Source organism: Prosopis cineraria, unplaced genomic scaffold (assembly GCF_029017545.1).
Source record: "Prosopis cineraria cultivar Desert tree isolate PC_DT_omini unplaced genomic scaffold, ASM2901754v1 PC3, whole genome shotgun sequence".
NCBI classification, from domain to species: domain Eukaryota; kingdom Viridiplantae; phylum Streptophyta; class Magnoliopsida; order Fabales; family Fabaceae; genus Prosopis; species Prosopis cineraria.
Window position 1 is genome coordinate 45,229,136 of NW_026555334.1, and position 13,106 is coordinate 45,242,241.

The window sequence follows — 13,106 nt, forward strand, 5'->3', positions numbered from 1 at the left end:
TCATTTCTCTGGTTCGAGCTGCACGTATTGCCTTGCGGTTGGTATCTTCGATGATGATGTGAGTGATCAAGTCAGTCAAGGACAGCTGCTTCTGTTTGTGTTTCAACTGCTGTTTGTAGTCAGACCATGATTCTGGCAGCTTCTCAATCAGTATCCCAGCAACAAACTCATCTGGAAGGTTGATATTTTCAGCACGAAGCTCCTCCAGCAGCTTATGATATTCGTTGATTTGCTCCTTGACATCCTTGTTCTCGGTCATCTCCTATTTGTAGTAGTTGCCCACAATGAATTTTTATTTGCCGGCATCCTCAACAGTGTACTTTGTCACCAGGGACTCCCATATCTTACAAGCTTCCTTGTAGACATAGTAGACATTGAACAAATCATTAGATAAAGTGCTACTGATAGTGTGTTGGCATACCTTGTTTGCATGAGTCCATGCAACTCTCTGGGCTTGATCAGTATCAGCAGGAGGCTCGGATTGAGCAAGAGCAGTGGCCACACCATGCATGTCAAGAACAATGAAGACACGTTCTTGCTAGTGTTTGAAGTTCCGGCCATCAAAGACTTCTATCTTTGATCTTTGATATGTCAGGGAACGGCCTCGGTAGGGGAATGGCAACAGTAGCAGGGACGAATTGACCTCCAGCCGAACCATTGGGCACACCTTCGGGAGTGACATTCTCAGCACCGTTGGTTGCCACTGGGCACACCTTCGGGAGTGCCCTGAGTTGGCCTGTCTCATGTGCGCGAGGCCACTTCTCTCCCAAGCCCATTTTACTAGCCCACTTCATTTTTTAGTATATATACACTAGAAGATTCTTTCTTTTAGTCAATGTAGGACTTTGACACACACTTTTGACACACATACAACAGGATAGGCAATCCGAAAGGTAACCCATAACTCATCCCGCTTGTTTAAAACAAACATTGGCTAGCCTATTAATTTAACTTGCTAGTTATTTTTTCTTAAAGCCCGCACGCTTTCACTAGGTACAGGTGAGCCCACAAGTTGCGAGTTATTTGCTCACTCCTTGACTTTTGTATTTTGTTGAGCTTATAGGTTCTAACCACGTTTCAGGGGAAAACAAAAAGGAAACAAAAATACTCGCAGTGCCTGGGTATTTATTTCACACTTCAGTCTTGTCACTCTCTTGTTTTGTTTTCCTGCCTTTTTATAGAAATGCATTGAAAAGGTATTCGTATTAGATTCACTGAAAATAAATTAATGGAGTTGATTGTACAGGACTCTGGTCTTCCATACGCTCCATTCCCATCTATATATTCGCACATCAATATGAATTGATTGTATATAAGTAGATCAACTTTTGGGAGAATCTTACTTAACGGCTCTAAAACATAAAAGTTTACACTGCAAGCCTAATAAAAATATGAAAACCCCCTGTAAGCCTGACTGTCTTTGTTATAAATTTTGTTGTGGACGAAACATGTGATTACCCTTGTCTTAAAATTATGTTTATATATATATAATATAATATTCATAAATTTTTAACATAATATTTATTAATACACAATATATTTGGTGGACATGATTTGATTTGAAATGAAATATACAAACAAGCAAATAATAAGTAACATAATGTCTATTAATTCTCAAATAATGAATATATGTAGACATATAATGTTTATATAATATAAAGACTATAATAAACAACATACTTTTATTAAAATAATATTTTTTAAGTTAATGAATTTTTTTATTCAAAACAAAATTTGCAAAAAAAACTTTCAAGTTTACAGTGCGTTTTCAAATTCTTTTAAGTCTGTAGTATAAATTTTTGTGTTTTGGGAGGCATCTGGGGAGATTCTCTTTTAACTTTTTTAAAAATGAATATGTTAAACTTTAGTCCGGCCTGACATATTTTACGAGCATCACACATTTAAAAAGAGAAAAGTAATTTTACGCACTCAACCCAGGAATATAATCAGGCAGCTCTTCACGTGGAGACGATGTCGACACGAAATAATGTACGTATCTGACTCTCAGACCAATTCAAGCACTAGGATAAGAGAAAGGAATCCCAGAGCTATTTTTCTCCTTGAAAAGAGCCGAGAAAAGGCATGTTATCAGCTCGGACAAAGTAAGTACTTTCACATCTTCGGTAAATAATGCCCTTTCTATTTTCTCAAAAAAAAAAAAAATGATTGGCTTTGCTACTTGCCAGCACGCTGCGAAAGAAGCAAAGTGCACAGTCTTTTAAAAAATATCAAGCAGGAATAAAATTTTCCATCCAACGATGCGACTTCACAAAGTATACCATCGCCTGTCTCTTCTCCACCTCTCCCCAATCTCTCCCCCTTCCAATCCCTGTCTTCTTCCTCTAATTCCTCCACACTCATCACGACTCAGATTTCCTCGCAGAATCACCGGTAATTTTACTAGTATCACTTTAATGGGTTGCTCCCGGTTTCGCAATATTGCTCCTCTCAGTGATATGGTCACTGAAGATGGTGGGGGCGGAAACTCCAATGGTTCTATTTCATCCTCCACCGCTACCTTTGATTACGAAGGTGAGCTGAAAATGTTTTTTTTTATTGTTTTCTCACTGTTTTTATGATGTTTTGATCGCCCAATTTCAGAAAATTGCTGTATTGTTTGGCTTTCCAAACACTAAATTTGTTAATTTCATGCATATTGATGTCAAAAGATCGCAAAGAGTACTACTTTTGCATTAATTCACTCATCTCTCCGAAATTGTGTGCATATGAAGTATGTCCTGTTTCTGTTATTGAAATGCTGGAGCTGTAATCAGAAAAATCAATTTCACTACTGTACTTTGATGACTAAATTGAATATCCTTTTCTGTCTCAATGTATTATTTTGTGAAGTGGCAATATTGTTCTATGTAAATAGTCACATGTATCTTCTGTGGTTAGCCTTGCTTCGGGTACATTTAATGTTTTGAGCTTAGTATTGAATATGAATACAGTTCCTTAAATTCTCAATCGCGTGCATGTTCCTATTTATATCATGATAACGTCTCTAAATGCTGGCAACTATGTTGATTGGTTTTTATTAGAAGAGTCAACTGTTGGAGTAGCATATCGTGTTCCTCCACCTGAGATCAAGGATATTGTGGATGCTCCACCGGTGCCTGCTTTGTCATTTTCTCCACATAGAGACAAAATTCTATTTCTCAAGCGAAGATCTTTACCACCTCTGGCAGAATTAGCAAGACCAGAGGAAAAGTTGGCCGGTATACGCATTGATGGACACTGCAATACTAGGAGTCGCATGTCATTTTACACTGGCATAGGAATCCATCAAATTCTTCCTGACAACACCTTAGGGCCAGAGTTAGAAGTTCATGGTGTCCCTGATGGTGCCAAGATCAATTTTGTTTCATGGTCTCCTGATGGCCAGCATTTATCCTTTAGCATTCGGGGGAATGGGGAGGACAATGAAAGTAGTAGGCTCAGGGTATGGATTGCTGATGTTGAAACAGGGAAAGCAAGACCTTTATTTCAGTCACCTGACATATATTTAAATGCAGTTTTTGACAATTATGTATGGGTAGATAACTCTAGACTGTTAGTTTGCACTATTCCATTATCTCGTGGAGCTCCACCAAGGAAGCCTTTGGTCCCTTTTGGCCCTAAAATTCAGTCTAATGAAGAGAAAAATGTTATTCAAGTGAGAACATTTCAGGATTTGCTGAAGGATGAATATGATGAAGATTTGTTTGACTACTTTGCAACTTCACAGCTGATTTTAGCTTCCCTGGATGGTACAACAAGTGATATTGGCCCACCAGCTGTTTATACTTCAATGGACCCATCCCCAGATCATAAATACATTTTGATTAGTTCAATTCATAGGCCATACTCTTTCACTGTACCTTGCGGAAGATTTCCAAAGAAGGTAGATTTATGGAGTGCAGATGGAAAATTTGTCAGGCAACTCTGTGACTTACCCCTGGCTGAAGACATCCCAATTGCTTTCAACAGTGTGCGGAAGGGGATGCGGTCCATTAACTGGAGAGCTGATAAGCCATCCACGCTTTACTGGTAGACATCTGAGTTTTTTTGTTATATTTTCGGGTAGGGCGTGAAGATTAGGACCATTACAATTACTGGATTGAATTTTACTCAAATGACATGCACTTTTCTGATAAATACCATTCAATCAGTATTTGGAATTTCCTGAATTATTTTTTCTCAAAATTTTTAATTGTTGAAAAACAATTATCCCGAGAGTGCTTTCTTCAGTATGGAAAGTTCATAATGCATGGAGATGCCCAAGGAAAAAGAAGAAGATATAAGGGATGAACTTTCAACAAATAAATTTTTAGTGGATAGTTCCTTGGCTTGTTGCTATTTGCAATTCTCTTGGACCTCTGTTCGCTGCTAAATTTACTCTATTCAGATGTACCTTGCTGATTGTTTTCCCCCTTTACATACATTTATTGGTTTCAAGTGCAACCATAGGGCATAAAAAAAAAAAAAATCAAAATGTGTTTTTGACTATTTTGTAATTCTATTGGACTTCTTTGGTTTTTTTTCCTAAAAAAAAAATTGGTATGTGATTTCCCTTTTTGTATAAATTATTTCATTTGAGGCCTCTAGGGTAGAAACTCAAGATGGAGGTGATGCAAAGGTGGAGGTTTCTCCACGAGATGTAATTTACACACAACCTGCTGAGACCCTGGAGGGTGAGCAGCCAGTTATACTGCACAAACTTGATCTCCGCTATGGGTATGTGTATGGCCTACATTGACGACTTCTCTTTATTGCTATCTCCATGTCTGTGCCATCATATTGACATTATTAGACCACTTCCCCAGTCATTCATCTGATTAGCATTTCATGTATGCTACCAAGGGCTATACTTGACCTTATTTTTAGGGCAAGTATTGACCATTTTTGAATTACATGTAATTCACTTGTTTATGTATATGCTAGATTTTTATGACCAAGATAAGTTTAGCTTGCACTTTCCTATCTGAACTATAAACTTTTCGGCAAAGAATGCGTGTTCATTAATATGGGCACTTGTGTCTATCACATGTCTGCAGCAGTTGATAAGAAAGTTCCTTACCATGTTCATGGTTAACTTATCAGCCTCTCTTGTCTTGATCAAGCAACTTGTGTTGAGGAAAACCTAAAATAGTGGTTTATGTACACTTTTTTATCTCTACAGTGGGATTTCATGGTGTGATGATTCACTGGCGTTGGTATATGAATCATGGTATAAAACACGACGAACAAGAACATGGGTAATCTCTCCTGGGTATGATGATGTGAATTCCCGCATCCTATTTGATAGATCTTCAGAAGATGTCTACTCTGATCCTGGCTCTCCCATGCTGCGGAGAACTAAAGCTGGGACATATGTTATTGCCAATGTAAAAAAAGAGAGTGATGAAGGAAGATATGTTTTGCTAAATGGAATTGGTGCTACGCCAGACGGGAACATCCCATTCCTTGATCTGTTTGAAATGTAAGTGTCTTACATCACTTGTTTCCTGTATGTGCCTTTGGTTTCTTAGATGTTGTGGTCTGAACCAAAACCTTACAGAAATACAGGTAGCAAAGAACGAATCTGGGAGAGTGATAAAGAAAAGTATTATGAGACTGTTGTTGCTCTAATGTCTGATCAGGAAGAAGGGGATTTGCATCTAGATCAACTTAAAATACTGACTTCTAAAGAGTCAAAAACTGAGAACACCCAATATTACATGGTCACCTGGCCAGATAAAAAGGCATATCAGATTACAAATTTCCCTCATCCATATCCTCAGCTTGCATCATTGCAAAAAGAGATGATTAGATATCAAAGAAAGGATGGAGTTCAACTTACAGCTACATTATATCTTCCACCAGGATACAATCCACCAACAGATGGCCCTTTGCCATGTCTGGTTTGGTCGTACCCAGGGGAATTTAAAAGCAAAGATGCTGCAGGACAAGTTCGTGGCTCTCCTAATGAATTTGCTGGGATAGGTCCTACATCAGCCCTTCTCTGGCTGGCAAGAAGGTGTGGATTGTCTTTTCCTATTCTTTTTTTGGTCTAATTCTTTCTAATTCAGTGTTATTTTCTCTTATTTGAAAGTGAATTGTGTCATGAGCTGGATTTTTCTTTGATCACTTTAAATCTTGCAGATTTGTCATTCTATCCGGACCTACTATTCCTATTATTGGTGAGGGCGATGTGGAGGCAAATGATACGTAAGTTGGAAGTGTATTATTATTACCAAGGGATGTTTACCCCATATTTCTCACCAACATGTTCTTAAGGACCATGAGTGAACTTCTCAGTGAGGATCGATGCCTTGAGTGCTGCTGTCATTGGTCTTGTCCTCATTTTCTTTATTCCATAAATTTGTAGTTTCAAAATATTTGAATTCTCATGTATTTCTTTGTGATTTGTAAAGCCATAGAGTTATATCTGATTATAAACTCTGTATTAATCAATCAGGTATGTAGAACAATTAGTTGCAAGTGCTGAGGCTGCTGTGGATGAAGTTATCCGGCGGGGGGTATGCTTTATTCTTAATGTAGTATCTACCCATTTCATATATGATAAAAATTAAACCTATTCATGTTGTTACATCTAGGTAGCTCATCCAAAAAAAATAGCTGTTGGTGGACATTCCTATGGTGCTTTCATGACTGCTAACCTCCTGGCACATGCACCTCATCTCTTCTGCTGTGGGATTGCTCGGTCTGGTGCTTACAACAGAACACTCACTCCCTTTGGTTTTCAGGTAATAATACTGCAAACAATGGGTTGATTTTTGGTTCCAGTGGTTTAGGGGCACATTTGGTTCACATTATTATCAGATCGAGAATGTAATGATTGTTACTATTTCAATGTTTGGTTTAGCTAGGGATGGAATGACATCAATTCCATTCCCCTCATATGTATCCTACACAATATATTTATGAAATGAAATAATAATTATAATGAGTAGAGATAAATAAGGAAAAAAGATGATAAATAGACCCCTAGCCTTAGTGGAACTGTCAATCGATGTCTGCCTTCCTGACAAACTAGAATTTTCATTTCAGTGGGACAGAGACAAGAATCAAATCATAATGTGTGGATCTAGTGTAACAAAAGTACCATGAATTGATGTTTTATATTATGATCCTGTGTTGCTTTAATATTCTCTTACACTTTTACCGTACTATTCTTTGTAGAAGTTATAGGGTTAAGTCTTATTTATACTGCCTTTCCCTTTGTGTAGAATGAAGACAGAACTCTTTGGGAGGCCACTAATACTTATGTAGAGATGAGTCCTTTCATGTCGGCTAATAAAATTAAGAAGCCCATCTTGCTTATGCATGGGGAAGAAGATAATAATCCAGGAACATTAACCATGCAGGTAAGATAGCAACTGTTATCAATCAGCCTTCCTAACAAGTAGCCTGTTATTAGATCTTTTGATAGAAACAATCCCTTCCCTGTGGGCTGTCCAACTAATTTGTTCATTTCCGACTCGTATGCAGTCAGATAGGTTTTTTAATGCTCTGAAGGGCCATGGTGCTCTATGTCGACTTGTGATTCTGCCTTATGAAAGCCATGGTTATGCTGCCAGAGAAAGCATCATGCATGTCCTCTGGGAAACAGATAGATGGCTGCATAAGCACTGTGTATCGAACAGTTCTCATGTAGATGAAGATCATGGCTCTGGAACAGTCGAACAGAATGCTGGCAAAGGAAATGAAGATTCTGAAAGCAAAGTGGTCGGTCCCACTGGAGGGGGTAGCACGGAAGCATCTGATCTCAAGTATGAAGGACTCCACTCCATGCCAAGGTCATCATTGTGGTAATCTCTTTGGCCTCGTTAGTATATGTACGTGTGTGTGTGTGTGTAAAGTAATTAAGCGCCATTAATTTCAGCTTGTGACTTGTGAGTTAAATATATCTTGATATGATAACTTTGCTATCAGTAAATTACTCAACAGGCCTGGACATTCTCGCAACCTTATTATTTAGAGTCCAAACTAGATCCATGTTCAATGAAGATATCCTGGACAATAATAGAACAAAATTTAGATTATGCTTAGTGCGCTAATTTTCACGATGTGCTTTTCATGATGTGGAAGAGATGGCTAATCTTTGGCTGCCAAGGTGATGCATTGGAATGATACAAGGATAAGACCGAGCAACAAGATGCCACACCAGTCATTGAGTATGCAGCAGGATAGACTTGTGACAGAGGCAGACATTGCGAGTATGAGTGTGTAATTGCGCTCCATCACCATTAATCAGGCAGTCGCCTGAAACCATTCACGGAGGCATAAATTGATGGTGTGGTGGATTCGCCAGGATTTACCCCCATCAGATTTTTTTTTTTGGCAAAGTAATTTAAATGTTTTAGGAATAACTGAACTTTTATTCCTCCATTTATTCCGAGGGAAGTGATTGGAAGTGGCCTTGTAAGTCTATATTCTAAGGCTGATCGAGAAGGTTCTATTGTACTAGCGGCTGCCTGGATGTCTTTGTAAAACATTGATCTCGTTTAGTTGACATTAATGTGCCCTGTAGAGATTAAGATCAAAATAAGATTTTGCCTCTCGTTTATGTATGGTTGGCCTTTTTTTCCCCAACTTTTATTCTATTCAAGGGATAAAGTGGTTGTTACATTTGAAGGAATCTACAATCCAGTCAAAAATAAATTGAGTGGTTTTTTTTTTTGGGACCAAAAATGGATTGGCTGACATTCTCAGATTTCTTGAAAATATTAAAATAAAAATTAAAACATTCCGTGGATTGTAGTTATGGATAATAATAAGATGATGCGAAATATGCCAATATCAATGAATTTGGACAGTTATTAACTGCCTGGATTCAGTGCATGGCAGAAGTATTTGGAAGTTTTAACGCGGTAACGCCCTATGGATTTAGTAAATTTTGAAGTTGACTAATTGAATTTTGGTGAATTGATTGGGTAATATTCATCTATTTGATGGTCAGATGGTTTTCACACTGAAGTTTGGAGGTTTCTCCAATTAATGTAATTTTTATAAGCAAGTAATCACGGTTAATTCTTAAAATATTCGTATTGATTTAATAAGAGTTACTCCCTTGGGATCATAATATAAGTAATTGAGTTGTTTAAAATCTTGATTTTTTAAATTTTGTTACATATTTCCAATTGTAACTAAGTGTAATAAATATAACATTTGACTTATTTAAAGTACCTTCATTAATTACTCAATGAAGTAAGAATATAATTAAAAAATATGTATAATACCTCCTCAATTTTTTACATTTTGGACTAAACAAAATTTTTAAAAAAATTGCTTGTATTGAGGATGGGAAGCAGGTCCTAAATATGAAGGTAAATAAATTGCAATTATTGAACTTGGCAGTAAATTCGTTCGTATTAATATTTACAATCAAGATTACAATGTTTTTAAATTTAATTGTCATTTTTTTACCATTGTAACTTTCCTTTTATTTTAATATAATTTGATCATCTTTAAAAAAAATTAATTGTCATTAAATAAATTAATTTATTGAGACATGACCCCTTTTTATAAAGGATGCTCAAAAGGGCAGGCAAACACACAAAAGCCCACATCCATTTTTACTGTTTTCAGAGGGCAAAAGCCAATGCCCTTTTCATGGCATAAAAAATTTATTAGTAAGCAAACGCGGCATTAAACCATCGTGCGCTCTGTAGCAGGGGATGATGTCCAAGTTGAGCGAATGACGACGACAACGGCTGGCAATGGCATTATCATTATTATTATTACTGTCGTTGTTGAAGAAATTAAAGATAATTTCTAACAAAACAGAAAATAAATTGATTGATTTTTTCCAATTTCAAAATTATTTCAGAAATTCTTTAGCTGCATCGCGTCCCATGCGTGGGATTTGTTTTTCTTTTTCATGCGTGGAATTTGTTTATTCATTCAGTTCTCGTTGGTGGATGCGAATTAAAATTAGATAGGTACATCTATTTTATGAAAGTTAAGAAATCAGTCATAGTATTGTTTATATAAGGTAATTTTTTAAATATATTTACAGTAAATAAATGATAGGCAAAGATAGCAAATGTTTTAAAACATAGACAAAACGACACACGTTGTAAGGTGCCAGTGATCTTCTCATTTCCGCGCCAGATTCAGGAGATTTTTCTCTTCCATTTTTGTTCAGTTTTATTTTTATGGCGCTTCTTTAATCTTTATATGGCATGCACTCAAAGAATGGATCTGCTCCCCTCACCCAATTTTACCTTCCAATTTTTTTTTTTTTAATTTTCCCAACGGTCAATGAATTTCTCTGACGTTCCAACAACCCCATTTAAAAATTACTATTTGTTGGAATTTGGTTTTTAGAATCCACCACTTAAATACTACAGCCAATTTCCGTTCTTCGTCGCGTTCAGTCTCACCCTCAAAGCCTTCTCTGTTATTTCTCTGTCTAGCTCCAATGGCTTCCTCGTGGCTCTGCTCTCCCAAATTTCTAGTCTTTCTCGTGCTCCTCTCAGCCGTACCGATCGGCGTAATTATCTCAATGGAGCTAGCAAAGCCCCCAACTCACGTGTACCATTACCGCAGCACGGGGTGGTTAAGAGAGTGCGGCAAGTGGGATGATCAAAATCGGCGCTTCATCGTGACTTTCTTCGAAGGAGGAATCGGTCAGATTCCGGTGACGGGAGTGGAGGGCGAGGTGTTAGAGGAGATACCGATCGTCAAAGACGCTGACCTGACAGGAAACGCATCCCTGGGAATCGTCATCGACCGACCGAGGAATCGGCTGCTGGCAGTTCATGCAGACGCAGTGGGGAATCGGTACGGGGCACTTGCTGCCTACGATTTGTCAACTTGGAAACGATTGTTCCTGACCCAGCTCAGTGGCCCAAGTAAGCTTCGTATTCGTGTCTTTACCCTTTCCATTCCCCAATTCCTCTCCTTCACCTTCAAGGTTTTGACAGATATAGGTACTTAGGCAGCGTCGGAATTGTCGAGGATTAGGACAAATTCATGGTTATTGGGTAAAAACAACTGAGGAATAAGGTTAGAGGATAATGATTAGGTTTATGACCACACTGACAATAAGAAGTAGTCCACTTATTTAACAAAATTGTCACCGGTTTAAAAAAAAAAAAAAAAATCTACATTTGGTAGTGCCGTGCCCTTTGTGAGTAACCAACATTAAATTGTGTTAGCTCGAAGTTTGGTATCCGACCGCTGGTAGTTTACCAGGTTCAGACGTCAATTAATCTTGCTTTAATTTGGAATCATTTCTGCTATATATAGGCTTTTTCGTTGATGAATTTTCGGGAAACAACTTCTAGATGGATACTTGGTTGAATTTGATGATTTATATTGATAATTTTTACTGTTAAAATTTGACCTCAATGGTCCAAAACTGCCGTAAAGAGAGGTGGCGAGAAACCAAGACGAAATCTGAATTTTCGAAGCATTCCATAGTTAGTCTGTTATTATTAGAAATGACGAAAACTTTATTTTGTTGGTCCCATGTGATGTAGACGACGAGAAATCATTACCGGACGATGTTGCAGTGGATGCAGAAGGGAATGCTTATGTAACGGATGCCAAAGCCAGCAAGATCTGGAAGGTTGGGGAGGAAGGGAAGGTTATATCAATCATAAGAAACCCACTGTTCGCTGCAAAGGAATGGTACAAGAACTTGGTTGCGCTGAACGGCATCGTTTATCACCCAGATGGATTCCTGATTGTGATTCACACATTTAGTGGCAACCTGTTGAAGATTGACTTGTCAAGAGGGAAAGAGGAGGTGAAGCTAATAAAGGTAGAGGGAGGGCCACTTAGATTCGGAGACGGGCTAGAACTAGTGTCTCCCACCAAGCTGGTGGTTGCCGGGAATCCTTCAGGAAGACTGGTGGAGAGTTCCGACGGCTGGGAAACAGCTTCTGTGGCGGCAACATTCTGGGGGCTGAAGCACAGGTTGGCCACCGCAGCCACCGTGAAGGACGGCAAGGTCTATCTCAACCATTTGCTCGGGATGGGCTATCCTGCAAGGAAGCATGCTTTCGTGGAGGCACCGTTTTAAACAAAGAAGGGAATAACTGCTATTTGCTTGTACTCCAAACGCCGGAAAACATGTCATGTTTAGCTTTTGGTTGGTGGTATATGGTTAGTGGGCCCGGTGTCCGTTAACCAAATGTGTTGGTGTCCAGGGGAGACCTTTTTTTTTTCCCAAAAAAAAAAATCTTTGCAGGGATTGATCCTTCCATTCTGGTGGGTGAGTTTGCTTGGAATTTCCTTTCTACTATTGTGTGCATTGAATTGTATGCTAGAGCCTTGAGAGCTGAGAGGAATTAAGTTGAATTTGTATTCAACGGAGAATGTTTCTGCCTTTCTGGTTTGTGGATGTTGGAGTGGACGATTATGTGAGTGTGACGTGAGAGTCAAGGAGCGGGGTTTTTTTATGGAGGTGTGGATAAATGGGCCTATGGTTGAGACCCAGTAGGGATGTTGTGGGCTTTGAGGTAACCCGTGCCATATCTTCTCTTTAATAGTAGGGAGTGGGAATTTGGTGAATGCATGCGGTGGGGGACCACTCAGATGCGAGGAGTAGGAGGGTAAAGTTAACATTAATTTTTAAATTACCGTGACATAATAGTAGTGTTTAACATGGACGACAACGAAACAAAACAACGGATATGGAGAAATGATATTTTTTAAATAAGACCACGGACAGGGAAAGAAAAACTAGATTAAGACTGGCGGCCAACTCTCGACACCGTGTGTTACTTTCAGTTTGGGGTGGCTTAGTAAGATAAATCCTTGCGTCCCCAGGCTTTTAAGGAACAAACTCATTTAGTCCTATCTTGCCAGGTACGCAATATGCACCGGCACCAGCGCTGTAGCCTTGTGATTTACTTGTGAGGAGAGGGGTAAAGAATTTAATTAACTTGCAGGTAGAGTCGTAGAGGGAGGCAAAGAATTTTACAGCAACATGCCTGATTAATAATACAATCTCGAGCGTTCACCACTGTATTATTATTATTTATTAGTCTCCCGTCTAGAGAATAAATATGTTCTCTCGCGGCACTTTATTCAGTGTTTGGCCCAAGACAAAAACAAAAACAAAAACAAGAAGAATCCTATGCGTTTCACAGACCTCGTCGTTTTTGAGC

General features: G+C 38.5%; 2 protein-coding genes across 2 annotated transcripts; both read left to right on the top strand.

Annotated features, from left to right (window-relative positions):
• Window positions 1-2,211: 2,211 nt before the first annotated feature.
• Window positions 2,212-8,555, top strand: LOC129306426 (probable glutamyl endopeptidase, chloroplastic). Its single transcript, XM_054947036.1, has 11 exons — window positions 2,212-2,532; window positions 3,042-4,029; window positions 4,588-4,716; window positions 5,162-5,461; window positions 5,540-5,998; window positions 6,124-6,189; window positions 6,440-6,500; window positions 6,579-6,728; window positions 7,212-7,349; window positions 7,474-7,793; window positions 8,076-8,555. Coding segments are annotated over exons 1-11 (2,886 nt in total). The 5' UTR covers window positions 2,212-2,258; the 3' UTR covers window positions 8,077-8,555.
• Window positions 8,556-10,332: 1,777 nt separating this feature from the next.
• On the top strand, window positions 10,333-12,199 carry LOC129306428 (uncharacterized). Its single transcript, XM_054947039.1, has 2 exons — window positions 10,333-10,841; window positions 11,472-12,199. The coding sequence occupies exons 1-2, from the start codon at window positions 10,409-10,411 to the stop codon at window positions 12,014-12,016; spliced, it is 978 nt and encodes a 325-aa protein (XP_054803014.1). The 5' UTR covers window positions 10,333-10,408; the 3' UTR covers window positions 12,017-12,199.
• Window positions 12,200-13,106: the final 907 nt, after the last annotated feature.